This window comes from Pseudonaja textilis, chromosome 1 (genome assembly GCF_049901715.1).
Source record: "Pseudonaja textilis isolate UNSWEBS1 chromosome 1, rPseTex1.2, whole genome shotgun sequence".
In the NCBI taxonomy this organism is placed as follows: domain Eukaryota; kingdom Metazoa; phylum Chordata; class Lepidosauria; order Squamata; family Elapidae; genus Pseudonaja; species Pseudonaja textilis.
In genome coordinates this window covers 234718214-234737410 of record NC_141990.1, presented here as the reverse complement: position 1 = coordinate 234737410, position 19197 = coordinate 234718214, and the positions used below count along the sequence as shown (strand labels likewise).

The following is a 19197-nucleotide window of genomic DNA, read 5'->3' as shown; positions in this document are numbered from 1 at the left end:
GTATTCCTATCTTAAAAGCTTCATTTAAGAGGATTCATGGGTCAAATTCTGGAAAATAATAAACTTGAAAATGGTGTTCCTCCGAGAAAGCAAATCTTCTGAACTCCTTCTTCCAAAGAATTGCTATGCAGAAACATATCAATTCATGAATCAACTAAAAATGATAGTTATCTTCCAATTAACTGTACCTACATGAACGTTTAATTTAGCAGATTATCAAGCCGAAATATTATAATTGGAGTTTCTACTACTAAAATTTGTAATTAACAACGGCTACAAAATAAATTCAGTTGACTGCACAGAAGAGCAATCTTATAACTACATGGTCAAGATTACTAACTGCATCATCACACTTTCATCTTAAGCCTTTAGAATTAAAAACAGAGGCCAATTCATAATAATTGGGTTAGGGTTTTCCCCCCCAGGCTTTTAGATCGTCTTTCACAGGCAGTAGCAAAGAGATAGATGGATGAACAGGCAGTGAAAGAACTGATGATCAGTGGATCATCAGAGAAAGAAAAGGTTCATTCCAGGGTAAGTTTCTGTTACCTTCTTCTTCATATTCCTCTGCATTGAGAGAGAGAAAACAAAAAAGGAAACAAGAAAAGCAGCCGGATCAAAAACATGGCTTAGCATGACATGGTGCAACACAAAGACTGACACTGAAGATTAATGCTTGCTGAGGATAAAATAAAACCAACCTTTCTTACTAAAGGACAGAAGACAAAAAAACCCACCACTTACAATCATAAAAGAAATCAGGGGGCAATTAAATTCAAGCAACAACTAATAATGATACATTTGGTCCATGTAAGAATGAGAGATTTGAATAAGAGTTTGCAGAAGAGACTTTAGATTCAGATCTAAGATTGCAAGACGTTAAGAATCCCACTGAAACGACAGTTTTTATTTCTGCAAAGTAAAATATATACCGGTTGAAAGAAGAAATTCAATGGCTGATCTGGGACACCTGCAGGATGGATCAAAAAAATCAAAATAGTGGCTGCAACCACACAATTGAAGCCCCATCCTGGTGGATGTCCTTAACACTACTCAACACTACTCTGATACAAGGAATTTAGTTTTAACTAAATTTATTAAATTAAGCTTTGCCTATAAAATCATTAAACATGCAAAACTTGAAAAGCCTTTGTTTTCAATCTGAAAATAAATTGATTATGCTTATATCTGAACCATATTGAAGCTTTAGTGTTGAGGAGGAATAACTGAATGACTGTTTTATTATTGTATGCTGCCCAGAATCACCTTCCTTCGATGGGCTGCCCTATAAGTTTGATTAGTAAATAAACTGATAATGCAGTTTCCTTCATGATTTCTCCCCTTAATTAACATTGTTCACACGTTAAAATCAGTGGAATTTTTTCTGTGGATAGGATCACTGAAAGTATTCTAGTGATCTACTGTTTCATCAGTCTAGAGCTCTTATGAATAAATATTGCTGCTATTGTGGTTGTTATATTAACAGGAATTCTCCATATACAGTGCATTATTATTTCTTGCACACCTACAGGCATTGAATGAACAATGGTAACAATATATTTTTGTTCTGATATGATAGAATCACGATGACTGCTTAAAAGCTAAGATTCCATGCTGATATTTCATGAACAGACTCACTCTTCAAATCTGTTCCTCTCAAATGTTCAAGCTGAGATAAAACTTCATCTCAAGATTTCTTTAGGGAGATTCTGGTGAGTGACCTCTGACCAAAGCAGAGAAAAAGGGATCTGTATGAGATAACCATCTTATGCAATGTCATCAAAGTCATTATTGAGCACTTACACTACTTCTTGACTAGAACTCAGCTGAGGGACAATAAGACAATACATGAGCACAATTCATGTATCAGGAAAAACTTATGACAAAGTCATGGAAGTAATATGATTTTAAAATATGGGAAAGGGGTACTGAATTTGCCTTTACCCAATCATTTTTCTTCCATAGAATTATTTCTGGTCATGAAAACTCACTGGGAGCAAAAAAAAGATGAGGAAATACAATTAGAGTAAAAAATATAGTTACTGTATATGTTTCTTTTGTTCACACAAGTTATGCTTTAAATTGTAAGTTAACTTTAATATACCATATACATTCGTTGATGACAAATGAAGTCAGGAAAAATTCATCTAGCTAAGCTGTATTATACATGTTCAGGTTGATCTTTTAAGGACCAGTTAAATAAAACAACTTTCCACTGAGGGCAATTAAAGACTGGCTCTCCAACTGAAATTGTAATCATATTAAGCTGAAAATAACCCGTCCAGTTGAAATCCTTGGGAATTTATTTTATTTGTCTGTATGTATAGAGGCTGCTCAACTCCTGATAACTCTGAGCAGCTTATTTTATAAAATAAAAGTTAAGTAAAAACAAAAATAAATATTCTGAGCATTAGAAGGAATGTACACAGAGCCTCTTCTCCCCCACCTCAAAAAAGCTCTTTAAGAAAAAAAACCTATAGGGGCTCAGCACCAGCCAGGTAAATCTGCCTAGGATAAGAGTTTTAGAAATATGGCATTCCATTATAGCTTTTTCTAATCCTCTACCCTTATGTACCATGCTGTGCTATGTAGTGATTGTGAAAACTGGAGTTCAGTATCTCTGGAGACCTGCAGAGTGGGGAATTTCTTTGTTGTCAAAGATGTTTGTTTCAGATCCTTCCTCAATACAAAAGTTCATTCTATATGTATCCTCGGATGTGTTCAAGCAAAAGAGTTTTGTGATTTTAATATGCCATAAATAGCATCAATTTGAGCAAAAGACTTTTAAAAATGAATGTTATTTATTTCTGATCCAAAGAGAGTAAAAGAGCTAATAAAATCCAAAGCTAATAAAAAAAAATCCTTTTACTTTTGTTTGCAATACAACAAAGTCTGTTTCCAAACACATACACAAATGCAAGACGCAGACATAAGATGTGTAATGGAAATGATGAATATATTTAGTTCATGAATCTTGCTCAAGGAAGGCAGGCACAAAACTAAGCAGTACCTAGTAATTGTGCCTAGTCTACTATGCCACAAGCACATTTTAAAAGGCTCCTTCACTCTTTAATGGGTCACCAACAGATGGCAGCAGAAGCTTTATAACAACAAAGCGGGAAGATAAAAAATAACAAGGGCAGGGCGAAGATGGAATAGGATAAGATGTCTACAGTCTGGAAACCCAATCAGATATTGACTTTGTGGTAAATTCAATACAAGCCAGAGGTTTGGGCATCTGTAAAAACATTGCTATAAAACTACAGGCTAACCACAATTTTATGTTGTATCTGCTGAACACAGAATCAGAAATATTTCTAAAACACACACACACAAGCACATACTTACCTCTGGCTTCAAAATTAAGAGACCTTGAAGCTCAAGACAATTGGAAATTCTTTTTTGAAGCATACAAGTACCATATACTATGCCTTTTAAGGCAGGGAGAAAGAGGGCTCAATTTCCATATTTTCCCCCCAAGCATGGAAAGGAATATTTACTTTTAGAGGCTGTTGGACCTGAACTAGGTAACCTAATGAGGCTTATCTTAGACAACTAGTAAGAGATATTGTGGAACAAAACCACAAAAGGGAGATGAAGGACAGGCTGTGACTGTTTCCTGAATATCCTTTTTTGTATTGAATGGTTCTTATTTCTCAGTGAACTCAGTGGGGCAACAGGTGGAATAAGGGAGCATGAGAGATCTGTTTAATTTTTAAAATGATCTCCATGGTATAAATCATGATAGTTCAATTAAAAACTAAAGTACATCAAACTGGTCAAACTTTGTTAACTTTAAAACCACTTTGAGCCACGAAATTAAATTGGAACAATGAGCTATTTTACAACATATACATATAAGTAATTACTCACCCTCTACTTGTTCCCTGAAAGAAAGAAGGAAGGAAGGAAGGAAGGAAGGAAGGAAGGAAGGAAGGAAGGAAGGAAAGAAAGAAAGAAAGAAAGAAAGAAAGAAAGAAAGAAAGAAAGAAAGAAAGAAAGAAAGAAAGAAAGAAAGAAAGAGAAAAGAAATCAGAATAATTATTCTGAGCTCATTTTGTTAAGATATTTCAGGTTTTCTCTCCAAAATCTAATTTTGTGAGCCAGTTCCACCTTCACCTTCATTATCCCTCTGCCATTAACGAATTTGTGGTTCTCTTAGATAACATCACTTCAGCTACCAAGGTTAGACTCTACAAAATTGTTTTCTTCAATCAAAGTCAATCAAAGTTGTAAGTCAATCAAAGTTCCTGAGCTACATCAATAGTGTTTTCATAGTTACAGAATTATCTTTGTTCCTTGTTCTTGTTATTTATAAGAATGGAACTTCAGTTGATTCCATTTTATCTGCAGTACCAGGAGTTGAAGCCCTTAGAAATACTAAGAATTAAGAAAAATAACTGAAAACAAACGTAAATAATTTTTGCAATTATTGAGTAAAAAGCATGTTTTAATAGGTGCACGTTTCCTGATTTGTTCATGTTATGTTATTTTATATTCAATTAAATTAGATTACATCATCCCTTAATGTCCTGTTTTAGATATTATGTGGGAATGTTAACTCCCAGCAATCACATAAAGAGATGTATTCTTTGCAGGAGGATCTATCCTCATGTGATCATTTGAACTTCTCTCGGTGTGTCCATTATTATGGTAAGTGAATCCATTCACTTTGCTGCTCGTCTTCTCCTTCTTTTTCTCTTTTCTTCCACATTTCCCAGCATTATAGACTTTTCAAGATGGTCTGAGATACTATAATTTGAGCATGGCCATCTGACCTTTACCAATCTGATGGCCACTGAGTCAGATTTGCTAAATTAATTTGTTTAACACATTTACTGATTCTTCTTCAGTTGTTTGACATATTTCTATAGATACTCCATTCCCAATTACAACTTAGTAATGACCAGAGGACTGATCTGACTTCACTTAATGGTTTTTCTAAGTAGGAAATATCTTTTAAGGTATCTTGGAAATGGACATCTCTGCTGCACAGAATTTCAGTGTATTTCTTATATTGCTGTTTCATGTCTTTGAATTAGTTACTATTTGTCCATTGGCATTTTTAGCATACTGAATTGAGGTAGAAACCATCTTCTGAGTTTGGAGATACTTTGAAAAACTTCTCCGTTTTGTTTCCATCAGCAACATCTTCACAGATAACACTATCAATTGTTCCTTGTCTCTTCTGAAATTTTTTTATTAAGTTCCTTCAGGAGATCATTGCCTTTGTTGTCTTTGTCTTCTCTTTTCTTCTTGGCAATTTCCACCATTTCTGCTGACATTCAGTTTGTTTCTTCTTTTAATATTTGGAAGGGTTTTTTACACATTCATCCTTCACAACTTTTTGTATTTCATGCCACAGTTTTTCTGTGGTTCTCTTTCAGGGGAGTTCAAAGCAATTCCCAATGTTCTCCTTAAACCAATGGGTCACGATCATACAATGGAAATAGTTCGGTTTTCTTCTTCTACTTTAGCTTGATTTGGAACTTGCACATGAACAGTTTGTGATCTGTTCCACAATCAGCTTCTTGCCATGTTTTTGCTGCTATAAGCTTTTTCACCCCTTTTTGCACACATAAAATAGTCAGTTTGAAATCTCCATAACCCATCTGGTAAAGTCCACATTGTTTCGGTTGTTGGAAGACGTATTAATAAAACACTTACAAGGGTGCATTCTCACTTTGCATATAGGTAAAATTAGAATGCTTTCTATCTGCTTTCTTATATACAGTTATGCATACATGCATACATACATGTGTGTATGTATAATATGTATTATATATAATACACATATACAGATATCCATATCTATTCCTATCTATCTATTCAGATATACAAAATTATATTTACATAATCACATTGCCTCTTTCATAATTACAATACACACTGTTAAGAAGTTGTATTCTACACTTATATAAGCAATAAATATATATTTTATATTTTAATAAAATTACATTTGATAGAAGGCTAAATGGTTTTGTTTTTTTCTTTTTGGATATTTGAATCAAGCAACTGTGATACATTAATCTATTTGACTATTTAACACCTTGGTTCGTTGTCTTTGGAACAGAATTTTGATCCATCAACAATCTGGTAGTTTGGCTCTACCAAAAAATGCCAACCAGCAAGGATCCTTATAAATGAATTAATAATCAAGTCTGTTTCTACTTACACTTCTTCGGTGTCAGACATTTTGGCAGAAGATTTCTGGATGAAAAAAACAAATAACGGCCAGAGTCAGTCTCAGCGCATTCACTTATAATAATTTATCTATACAAAGATAGCAGTTTAATTAATTGAAACACTTTTTTAAAAAAGAGTACATTTATAAACTTTAAATATTCTACAAAACACAAAGCTAGTTTGAAGCAGGACCTTAACTCTTACTCCTCTAAATTTTATAATGTTGATTTCCCGGTCAAGATAAAATACCAAAAACTCTTCCCATCAAGCTCACCCAATTGGATTCAAACTCAAACCAATATTATTAGGTTCAGTGGGAAAAAAATTCAACCTACAACATGCCCTATGCATAAACAGCCTCTTAAATCATGCCAAAGTGATGATCGATAAAGTGGAACATTCCATGAGACGAGTCTTCTGCCATCTGGTTTCCTCCAGATGTGCATGATTATGACTTCAATAATTCTCAACAAATGTATCTAATGGCTGGTTTGATTGAGAATTAGGAACATTCCAAATAAACCTGGAATCTAACCTCTAGAATGCAGGCTGAAAATTGGTGCTTTAGACCTGAGCTACCATGCCAACCCTAGCAACAAGAAAACAGTCTAGTATTATTTAATTATCCACACATTATCTTCTTATTAATAAGTATCAGGATTGATGATTCCTAATGCTACCAAACAAAAGATATTGGGGAGCTATTTCCTTACTTTTTTCTTAACTTTTTCTCCCATGAAGTAAAATAAAAAACAGTTATGGAAGGGTTGCAAATGGTTGAACCCTCATAAATTTGTGTAAATGCAAAAAGGCCGTTTTCTAGGAGCATCCATGTTCATAGAGGTGGTTTGTAATTTATTTATTTATTTATCAAATTGATCTCACTCACAGAGCGGCCCCTTGTGATACACAATGCTATATAGTTTCATAGTTCCCTCCCCTTACAGTTAATCCTCAATTTACAACAGTTTGTTTAAGTGACCGTTCAAAGTTTTATAATGGCACTGAAAAAAGTGACTTATGACTGTTTTTCAGTCATCACCATTGCAGCCTCCCCATAATCACATGATCAAAATTCAGATACTTAGCAACTGACTCATATTTATGACCGTTGCTGTGTCCCAAGGTCAAGTGATCACCTTTTGTGACCTTCTGACAAGCAGAGTCAATGGGGAAAACAGATTCACTTAACAAAGAGGTTACTAACTTATCAACTGCAGAAATTCATTTAGCAACTGTGACAAGAAAGATCATAAAATGGGGCAAAGCTCACTTAACAAATGTCTCACCTAACAACATAAATTTTGGACCCCATTGTGGTCTTAAGTCAAGGGCTACCTGTATTTATCTTCCTGAGAATTGAAACTGCAAGTTGGTGGGATTGATTTGACTTTTTATCCCAGGCGCAAATATAGTATTTTACTAACTAGGACACACAGGCATAAAGTATGCATAAAGTATGTATATACCATGCCGAGACCCACCCTCAGTTTCCCGTACACAGAGCAGTTGTTATGGTTACCAGGCTCGTAGTCATACCAAGACAAATATGACCAGATCAGCTGCATTTGTACTTATGATGAAAAAATGCCAGAAATTACAAGGCTATTTAGGTAATATTATCCCACAGGTCCTTATATTTACTACAGTCAACTTTCATACCACAGGATGTGAAAATCAGGAAGAATTTTTTACTCTCACTAATAGCATAGATTATCTACAGAATATGACTTTGTTTCACAACTACAAGCAAAATGCCTTCTCTTTGCTTAAGAAACTAAATGCTAGACCCTTTTGGCTTATGTTTTACCTCAAAGAACAGGAATTCTTGTCTGCTCTGTGCAGACAAGCAAATTTTTGCATCTTAGATGAGGATGGAAACCACAAAAGCTGAATTTCCTGGGAGACATAAGTAATTTGCAGAATAATTTGTGAAGAGTTCAAAAACCTCAAGGAGGTCACTGGTAGGTTTTATAGGAATATTTCTTCTGACACCCACTGAAGTCCTTGAGGGACAAAGCTTTAATTAGAAAACATAAAGCTGCTCCCAAGGAAACCGAAGCCTGGTCTTAACTTAATTACTCAGCTGATACTTGAGAGGACTCTTGAAGGAGCAGCAGATGGATGGATGTCCCGAAGAACATCTGCAGCTTACAAGGTTTCTATTTTAGAAGATCAAGGATTCCTGGAGGCAATCGCCCTGCCATATAAGGGATAGTACATGACTCCAAGTGACAAAATGTAATAATACAATATACTGTGAACACCAAAAAGGCTATGTGCTTATTTGTGGAGGGAAGGTTTGTACAACACTTTGAAGTTCCAGGTGCTCCAATCGTAAATAACTAGAATAGTCAAGGAAGGTATTATTTTAGTTTAAGAGGACAGGGCAGAAAATAATTTTAAAAAAATCAAAAGAGCAACTAATACTTTTTTTTTCCATACAGTATTCTTCAAATGTTCCTGGTGGATTCATATCAGGGAAGATGTTGAACAGACTTTATTTGGAGATCTGAAGCCACTTTGATCAAATCCGTGGATCAAATTTATTTTCCAAATTAAATTAGCTACTAAAAACGTAAACTTATTCAAATCAGTTTGAATCCATGACTAAATTAACACATGAAGCTATCTAAACATACTGATGTAAATGTATAGAACCTGAAAGCTACTTTAGATAGCTGAAAGAAAGCGGTGATTGCTACTAATGTTGGCTCAATATTAAAAATTGGCCGATAATTTGTGTCAACTTGCTGTTATTACTAGAATAATGCAGTGGTGCAAACCTTTCTTGCCCACACTGTGGAGGAGCACAAGGTCAAGCTGAAATGTAATATTAATGATATTTCATTTACATTTAAACTGAAAGAAATATTCTTCTAATATTTAGTGATTTAAAGCTTCTACCCCTCTATAATATTAACACAATAAATTTAGGGTCTCTTGGGTCACATTTAAGACTTTCAGAAGTCACATGTGGCCTAGGAAAAATAGGCTGTTCACTTGTGGATTGTGGGCTCATGTTCTCAACCTTCCAGATGCTAAGTCAGCAAGACAAATCACTTCAAAATTATATTATCCCTTGTAGGTTTGTGTGCAAAGTAGAGGCAGAAACAAAACATGCATCATGATGTCAAAACACATGTTCTGTCTGTGTCTTTTTTGTTTATTTTTGTCATAGCAGTTTGCATTAGACTCCTATATCTTCTCTTCATGACAATATCTAAAGCAGGGGTGTCAAACTTGCGCCGTCATGGTGTCGTCACATGACATATCGGGACTTTTTTCCCCTTCGTTAAACCGAGTGGGGGGTAAGGCCAGCACCAGAGGTGGTATTCAGCAGGTTCTGACCAGTTCTAGAAAACCAGTAGAGGAAATTTTGAGTAGTTTGGAGAACCAGCAAATACCACCTCTGACTGGAGATTTTACAGTATCCTTCCCCAGCCACGCCCACCATCATGCCCACAGAACCGGTAGTAAAAAAAAAATGGAATCACACCACTGGCCAGCACACAAGTTGGACACCCCTGATCTAAAGTACGTTAATAGAAAATAAATTGAGATTTTGCAACTGTATTACAAACCTTTTAAAAATACATCTAAATAAATAACAGCAGGTTTGCAAGTAGTTATTATGATACCCTTTAGTATTCTTATTTTACTGACATGTCATGGAAAAGATCCTAATTAGAGTCTGAGTACTGAGTACACTTGTATATAAACAGATCACTCTCAAGAGCACTAGCTTTGAGAACAATTAGTCCTAGAATTACTCTCAAAGACAATATGGCACTGAATTAAAATCACACTACTTACAGCAGCTTAAAAAGTAGTTCTTAAACTTAAGCTACTGTAGTTGACATATTTGGGGAGAAAAAAGTTGGCATTTTTAAATCACTATCCAATATGGGGAATTCAATCTCTCTCAAGAATGGACCAGCTTTGATCTCAGACTTCTAAAATGAAAGGATCTCTGAATAGCAATGTAATACAAAGAGAAGTGACAAGTTTGCAAGGACTCCTCCAGATCAGAGGTGGTATTCAGCAGGTTCTGACCAGTTGTGGAGAACCAGTAGCGCAAATACCACCTCTGACTGGAGATTTTACAGTATCCTTCCCCTGCCATGCCCACCAAGCCACGCCTACAGAACCCGTAGTAAAAAAAATTTGAATCCCACCACTGCTCCAGATGTCACAGATCTTCAACTGGGAGTTCCTGGGAATAAAAATTATGACAGCAAGGGCATAATCTCATTTTTAAGAGGCATGAATGTCCCAGTCCAAAATATCTCAACTTTTTATTATGCTCTAAAATGCTCATGTGGATTTGTAAGGTTCTGAGACAAGCACAAGGGTAGAGAAAATTTTCTGTTACATTACTGCTAACTTGTATGGCTTTTCTTCTGTTTAATAAACACCCTCCACAATTGTGTGCTGCTTTCTCCCTTGCATCAGCTTGGTAACTGTAGTTCAAGATAACTGTGGAAAGCTGGTTTATTGCATTTTGTTATTGCCTCACATAATAGCCACAGCAGAGGCACCCAGCAGAATCTGGCTAAATTAACCAAGATGTTCTAATCTGGGGGGAGGGGGTTAGCAGATGGTCATTAACCAACTTTAACATACCAAACCAGAATTCAAATGCCTAATAAATATTAGCTTTAAAAGACATACATATGGAAGCCTCCTGATTCAGCCACTGTTGATATGCCTAGGTCATAATGCCATTTTCTTAAACTTATTAAATTGCTGAAGGTATACATGACCACAGCACTGCCACAGTGTGCAGATGTGAGAAAGAGAGACTCCAGAGAATTTTCTGTTCTCATTGAAAAATATTCCATTCACACATAATGAATGAGGGGCACTTTGGTCTAATGGTTAAGGCACCAGTCTAAAAACCAAAGGACAGTGAGCTGTAGCCTCATGAAAGCCAACTGGGGTGACTTTGGGCCAGCCATTCTTTCTCAGCCCAACTCACCTCACTGTGTTGTTGTCATGGAGAAAATAGCAAAGACTGGCCTATAAAAGTGTAGGGTCAGTTCAAGACACGTTCCTGCTATAGTCAAATGCCTTTTCACCTTGCTTTCAAGTCCAAGTTCATACAAGCCTCAGCTTCACAGCTTCTGAAGATGAAAATCCCATAGACAATCCTCCAGAGCAGTGAAAATACAGTAACAGCTTCAGTAATGAAGAATTTCCTATCGAAATTAGCTGCCTAAGATGCAGTCTGCCTAATGGTAAAATTGACCATATGGACTTCATAAACATGTTTTACTCTGACAAAATACATCTGAAAGGAGATTAATTTTCTGATTTCAAGTCAGGTGAACTGCCAGTCTCTAACATTATGGCAGTATGGCTGGCTGGCTGCCTTCACACTGACATTATTTTGCTGATTCTGATGGAAAATAGCTGTCCATCCCAGTAACATCATCACACAATCAATCATATTTAATTACATGAAAATATTTCTCAGTTTCATGTTAACTGAAAGCCAGCACAAGCCAATGTTTCACATGTTAAAAGCAGTAAATCATCTGAATTGAAATAAGTTGCCAACCTGAGTTTCCAAAAAAACAAGTATCCTTAGGAAATATTTCAATTCAGGTCTAGTCTGGCTTCTTTTCTAGACAAACTTGTTCTCTATAGTATTCAGCCAGCTGATTTTGTACAACTGTCCAAATTGAATCTGCCTCTAGATAGTAGCAAAAAGATTTTGTTTTTCTGACCCATATAGCTTTCTTACTTCATTTTAGTATTATTTCTTATACAAACACAGTTCTCTGGGTTAATTAATGGTTCAGTATGTTGTGTGAACCCAGTGGTGTGGCTCAATCATTGTTATTAAGCCACTGATTTTTTTTCCTTTTCTTTTTTTAGATGGAAAGGGAAGGCAATCTATCCTGATTTCGCTTGTTTCTTTCTGTGGTTATTTCTCTTTTTGAAACAATTAACAATATAAAATCCTGTATGTTTTAGTGAAAGTTTTAAAAAAACAAATGTTTTACCTTCACGTAGTTCAAATAATATTTCAACATTCAGTGGGGTTTTTTTGGTCAATGATATAGTTAGGATGATGATGATAATCATTAATGTCCAACTCTTGGCAATTCTAGGAGTATCATTATACTTTGTAAAAGACTGTATAAAAGACTTAGCTATGATAAGCCTTGGAAATATAACAATCCAAAACACAGAACTGCCACAGAAGCTAATAAAATCACAGGCTATAGCCAAATGACCTGGAGTTATTCAGGTGATACAGATAATCATTACCTCAGATATATGTATGTAATATAAGACTGTGCTGCATGCACAGCTAATACAAAGTTGTTGTTTCACTAGAAAAATATACAGCTGGGGTTAAAAATGATTATTCATTTAGTTGCCTCTCCAAAGAAGCTTCATTCAGCTTCTGTCTCAAGAAAGTCTTATGTGCATACTAAAGTGGCTTTTAAGTCAACAAATTTAATATTTCTAAAGTTTCTCTTAATATTATTACCCATAGCCATTTCTGACTTGACAGGTAAGTTAGATGGCATGCAAGTGTCATGTGTTGTGATGTTTTCCTTAGTTCTATATTTATCATATGCAGTAAAATGAGGGAGATTGAACTGGATGAAGATCCTTGGGTGCCCAGCTCAATCCTACTCAATTCAATCTCGCACAGATATGAATTTTTGTCTCAATGAATTGTATTGACTCCAACAAGGTATTGTCCTTTCTTTTCCCTTCAGAGAAATCCTTCTCCACAACAAGCCATAAAATTTTTATCTAGAGCAGGATGACACATAAGGCATATATTATTGTTTGAGAAATCATGCTAATAAAAAAAACAGGAAAACTAGGATCCTTTGATAAACATTAAAACCATAAGGATGTCCTTTCTCCTTATCCTCCAGCAATATTGCGGTTAACTAAAAGTGCAATAGATGTACCCTAGATAGAGACACTCCTTTAGAAACATTAATTTCCTTCTTAGTACAATTGCAAAAATGTCAGCTGAGTTCTAGCATTGAACACTGGTTCCAGGTCACATCTATGCTCTGTTGAAATATTCTACCTGTTTAGCAACTATATTTATAACTTGAGATTACGTAAATCCTGAACCTTTGTGAATTATTTTTTAAATGTTCTTAACCAGTCTGTGCTCCTCTTGTGCTTTTATATATAGCATCAAAACAGGAATTTGATATTTTTCCTTGTTTGCCTCATGGTGGTTTCTTTATGGTGCAAAGTATTATTTTAGCTTGATAAAGCAAAACAAGTTTTTAAATAGTGTCTTTGTGAAAGGTTAGGCTCCCCCTCAAATATTATCATGTCAAGGCTCAGTGAAGGAACAAGGAACTCAAACAATGTAGAGGTGTCAATGAAATGGATAAATCCAAATGTCCTTCCCAGTGTTGTCCCCAAATAGTTTTCAGATCCAGGATGATCATATATTGTAATTATCTGCAAATGATGCTTATGGTATTTTTTTTTGGGGGGGGGGGGGGGGGGTCATCTCCAGCCCATCTTCAGGGCTTTTTGAGGGAATCGGTTTCAGTGATTGAAATTTAAGCCTAGAGAAGCCTTTATTAAAATATAACCACTATTTTGTCTACTTTATCCTAAAATTACATATTTGGCACTGAATATCCAAAATACATCCAATGATAATCTGCTGCTCTTGAATACAATATGGAGACCAGTCTGGTAACATATGGGTAAATACTGACATTGGTCCTTTGCTTGAGGACCAAATCTTAAAGCAGTTGATTTTAAAACTTCAAAATCATCTCTTTCGTTTTATTTGATTTTCTCTATCCATTTCCGCACATTTTGTGGGCTCTCAAAATTACTTCTAACTACCTATCCATCCACCTGTCCACCACTACAAGCAAACATAGAGGGGGAGAGAGAGAGGATCATTTGTAATATGTATAGATTCCCCCCACCCCAGCTAAACTAAGGAAATTGTGTTGTTGTTGTTTTTTAAAGCAACCCTGCTCTGTTGTCATCAAATCAGAGTTCACAGTAACTCCTTCAAGGTTTAAAAACAAAAACCTGCAGGCCTGACTACTCAACCTGAGACATTTTTAAGTCAGTTCTAAAAAATATACTGTTAACTCAATTGCATATCATGTGTGTTTATACCAGCAAACCAAGTCATTTCTTTTTTCTTTTTTTTAAAAAAAGACAAATTCAACTCGGATAAATCCGACAGGCTCTGACCGAAGTGCAAATGTTATAAATGCCTGATATTGAGCCAATCTGCAGCAGGGAAGGTGGATCATAATTCTGTCACATAAATCCCAACCAATTTCTCCTCCCCGCTCTGAACTATATGTGCCATTTGGCTTAAATATCTTCCAATTCTTGGCTGAAAACACCCAGAGCCCATCTCTTGAGGAGCTTCTTAACAGCTGAGAATGCACCCATCTTCCCCTTGATAGATTGAATTCACTCCCTCTCATCTAGGAGACTATTGATGAAAATAGCTGTCCTCCCATCAATCATTCTCTCTCTGCTTGGCCATACAAGGTGAAGCAGGAAGATTATAGGAAGAATGAAAAGGAAAGCTGGAGGTACTAAACAAGGGACTTGATAGGCCTAGCTGGGTATCAGAAGGGAAAAATTGGTTCATGAACTCTTTTGGCAGATGAAACCATTCTCCTGGCAGAATATTTAATCGATCTGATGTCTCCAGAATGTGTTTTGCTATGTGCTCTCCATTTGTTTTTCACTGTCTAAAAAATTCTTCTTGGCACTTTAGCTGGGCCGCAATGCCATTCTATATGTGGTTCAAGAAACCAGCAGCTGGAGCTTTTTAAAAAAAAAAAACAAGGGAAGCCTAAGAGGTTCATTTTTAACCCCACCCATTTGTCCAGATCTTATGCTCAATCTTTAGGCCCAATCTGTCTCCAAAAAATCGAGTTCACTAAGAAGAGAGTCTCAAGAAGAAAACAAACTCTCTCTGATCCTTTTTCACATAGATGTGTAGGCTTATGACATTTCTACTCAAGTTCTAGACGGGTTCTTCAAAGGACTGGGTACAGCATGAAAGACCTGCTCTCTAAACAAAAACTGTGCCTCGGTAAAGCTAGTTATAAATGCTTTTTTGCCAAATGTTGATGTGGTAATTTTATTACAAAACATCATGAATGGATAGGTAATTGCAAAGAATTTTGAGAGCAGGCAAAACTTTATAGCCAACGGTGTTGCATTAAAACAGCTGGACATATGGATACCTATATAGCCCAGGTAAACCTTTCTCTTCTTAGAAGCAAAAGCCTTGCCTGAAAAACAATCCAAACATAGGCAAACTCATGGTATTATGTTATTAGAAAGGTGCCAGAATATATCATAAGAATAAAAAGAATAACTTCTATTATTTATCTGTTTATCTATTATTTAATTCCATTATTAAATTGGATTTCCTGTACATTGCAGGGAGTTGTTAGATAATTCTTGCGGTCCCTTCTAACTCTAGACTCTATGACTCTCCCCTCTAGACTCTATGAGTCTAAGAAAAAAATGTCTGCTTATCAGGTTCAAATCGAAACATGGTGGCCATATTCAGTTGGAACTAGGGCACTTCAGAATGAGGAAAATTTTAAGGATGAGGCATTAGAGCTTTTCATGCCATCCTATTTTATTAGAGAGAAAACAAGGGAAATGTTCTATGTGGCAAGGTGAAGCAGAACTAGCCATAAAATATGGGTATTATTCTCCTTAACAGGATTTATTTATATATTTTGTAAAAAAAGACAAAAACACACAAACACCATAATAAATTTGGAATGGGGGTGAGATGCAAGTAGAAGGCCACAAAATCTGCTAAACCTCCACGAACTTAAATGTGGGTAAGTAAAGTAATTGGCCAATAAAAGGTTACCTAGAAATCCAGCAAGTCAGACTAAGAACTGGTGCATATGTTGGAAGTTAACACATGTAGCAATCTTTGTGTGGTGATTGCCTCCATAGTTCCCCAATCAAAAAAAAAAAATCTGTCATGATGAGCAGTATCCAATCTGCCCTACCATATACAAATGGTTTCTAATATGGGACAGCTGCCATACAGGACACAGGAGGTACATTAGTTATAGTCCTAGGTTATGTCTCAGCCATATCCAATCAGGAGGAGAATTCAGATAGTCAGCTTTTCATCTTCCCTTTTTTAGAAGCATCAAAGTACTTTCATGTATGGAGACATAACAGAATATGCCATTATATAATAAGGGGTACGCTACTCAAATGCAATAGTTGTGATGATTCACAGAATTTTACCCGAGTGATTCACTCATCGTCAGAAAGTATCATCTAACAATAAATAAATAAATAATTAAAAATTAATTAAAAATAAAACAAAACAAACAAAAAAATTCAAAAGGCAAAATTTCATGGACCACTAGGTCTTTTTCCTGCCATCACTTTTCTATGTTTCTATACACCATTGAGAAGATTCTATTAAGAAGATATTTAACACTGATTCCTGACTATTTCCAGGTCTGTTATTTACCATGGACCACTTCATCTCCACCATCTCTTCTTTCCAAGAAAACTATATTTCAGTTAAAAGTTAATCCTTTTGCAGATTTTATAGGTCCAGCCTGTTTAAAGAGCTAAGATAGATATATGCTTTTGATACTTGGCATCTTACAATAATTTAAAGGCCTAACTCACATGTGCCGCTTTCAGTTCAGAATCAAACAATTCCCATACCCTTGTCTCTCCCTTTCATATAACTCAACACAAAATGTATAATTTGCAAAGAAATCAGTAGTTTTCAATATTCATAAGATCTGGGAACAATCCTCAGGACTGAATGTCTTACTAAAATATACAGTATATAGCTGGAGTTAAATCATCCCCATGGGACAATATTTTTAGTCAAGTCAAATAAAGCTCTTTTGCTACAATACATGATAACTAATTATTACTACTTCTAACTTTTTCCTTGCCCGAACTTAGTGAAGAGTCAACAAGTTGATTTTTGAGTTCACAACTGAAATAACCTCAATGGAAAAATAGTCACCACAGTCCTTTATTTTACCAATGGTGCTGAAATTATCTCACACACTACTGAAATATGCTTTTTTCTTTTAGAAATGTACATGTTGTCCATCATATTCAAGTGCTTTATTTCTGCAATAACCTGAGAGATGCTTCTATTCAATGGACCTCCCAATGAATTTAAGCAATCGTCATGGTCTCTCCACCCAGTCCCTTTCTGTGGGGATTCAATCATTTAGGCTGTATTTCAGTTGACTTTGGAAAATTTTGAGTGTTTTGTGTATGCGATACATATCACTTTTGACCATAGGTCACAGGACCACATACTTCTCACATATAGATACCTGTTTGATGGATCGCCTTCCTTTTTTTTAAATGGACAGGTGCTACCACTTATTGTTACTAGCTTGAAGCAAACCCTCTCAAGGAGAAGTCCTGCGGTTCTAGGATCTAGAAACCTACTTTTATTGTAGGCCCAAGAACCTCTGTCTTCCTGTTTTGCATTCCACCCTAGACTGAGTAAGACAACTTTGGACATGCTTTTTTCCTTCTCCTCTCTCTATACTTTACCAATATATGTCTCACTTGAATCTCTTTCTTACCTGACAGGGGGAGCTGAGAGAAGCAAGGAGCTTTCTGCCGAATGGATCAGGCTGCAGGCTCTGCCAACTCCAGCAGGCAATTAAGTCCTCCTGTTATAGTGACATCTGATCTTCTAGAGAAGCTCATTGGCCACCAGGCTCACAAGGGTAAGGAGGGAACGAGCAATGGAAGAAAGAGGGATGGGAAAAAGGTCAGCCCAAGTATAGGAGCAGCTGAAGGAGCTGCCCTAGATCAAGATGGGAGGGACATGTTTGGCAAGAGTGAAAAATAAAACACCATATAGCTTAGGTTTCTATATTTAAATCCCATCAGGCCAGCGAAATTTAAAGGACAATCAGTTCAAAGGAACCAGACCTTGTCATATATGCCGGGATGACCATGGTAATCAGTTGCCTGTGTTATTTTAAAGCCTGTCTGTTTGCAGAATTGTTCTAACCTCAACAGCACACAGGTGCTGTAATTGTGATGCTGGCAGAGAAGGCAATGGGGCAGAAGGTTTTCCTGGAGTAAGCAGAGAAAAAGTAAGGGGAGGAGGCCCAGTCGGAACTGCAATTGGCTTCTTCAGAGCAGCTAAGAAGGGATTTAGGTCTGCCACTTAGTGGAGTGGCTGGCAACAGTGGGAATCGTCTTGGCCTTGCCACTCCAAAAAATTAAGAGAAATTAAAAGATTACCCTGAGAGAAGTTTGGTAATCTGACATAAAGCATCCTCCTCTGATATAAAGCATCCTCTAACACAAGATGTGTAATTGATATATAAGAATAACAACACATTCAGTGCAATGCAATACTTGATGTTTTGTGACGGGCTATACCCCTGGCATTGGACGGATCTGAAACACCTGGGCACACGGTTAAATCTTTGCAAGCTGTGGTTGAGAGATCTATTACGGAACTGCTGCCCTTTTGAAGAACATTTCGAAGATCCTCGCTTGGAAAGAGACGCTTTTAAACTGAGGGATGGAAACGGCGAAGGACGGATTTCGTAATACCAGTCTGAAAGGCTGGGTTGCTTTCGCGTCAACCAATCACCCAAAAGTCACCAAGCGGAGCGGGAAGCTGAATGTTCGAAGTCCCTGAAGTCGCTTCAACCCGCAAGAAAGAGTCAGCACGAGGAAGTTTTGCCTCTTTCTGCCTCTAGGGGGCCTGCGGGTCTCGGCTATAAGCGCCCCTCCGTTGCCTCTGCGTTTCCAAAATTCTGTGCCTGTCTACCTTGGTGTCTTGCTCGTTCACCCCCTCCCCTCCCCTCCCCCCGCATACACACACCCAATTTGGCAACTTTCCCTAGCTGGGGAACCTTCCACTGCCTTCGAGGAGTCGATCCCTCCGCCAGCCTCTTTCTTCCAGCCTGTGAGAAGGGAGAAAGTCCCTTCGATAAAGAGCTTGCGGGGGCAGGTTTTATTTTGGGCATC

General features: G+C 36.6%; 1 protein-coding gene across 1 annotated transcript in view; it reads right to left on the bottom strand.

Annotated features, from left to right (window-relative positions):
- The window catches only part of TNNT3 (troponin T3, fast skeletal type), a 42548-nt gene extending 24564 nt beyond the window's left edge, over positions 1 to 17984 (bottom strand). The window contains exons 1-3 of the mRNA XM_026706571.2: positions 17787 to 17984; positions 6176 to 6210; positions 3874 to 3887 (exon numbers count right to left, since the gene is read on the bottom strand). Of these exons, the coding sequence (XP_026562356.1) occupies positions 3874 to 3887; positions 6176 to 6195 (34 nt within the window). The 5' untranslated portion in view covers positions 6196 to 6210; positions 17787 to 17984. The remainder of the gene's footprint in view (positions 1 to 3873; positions 3888 to 6175; positions 6211 to 17786) is intronic.
- Between the last annotated feature and the right edge of the window lie 1213 nt (positions 17985 to 19197).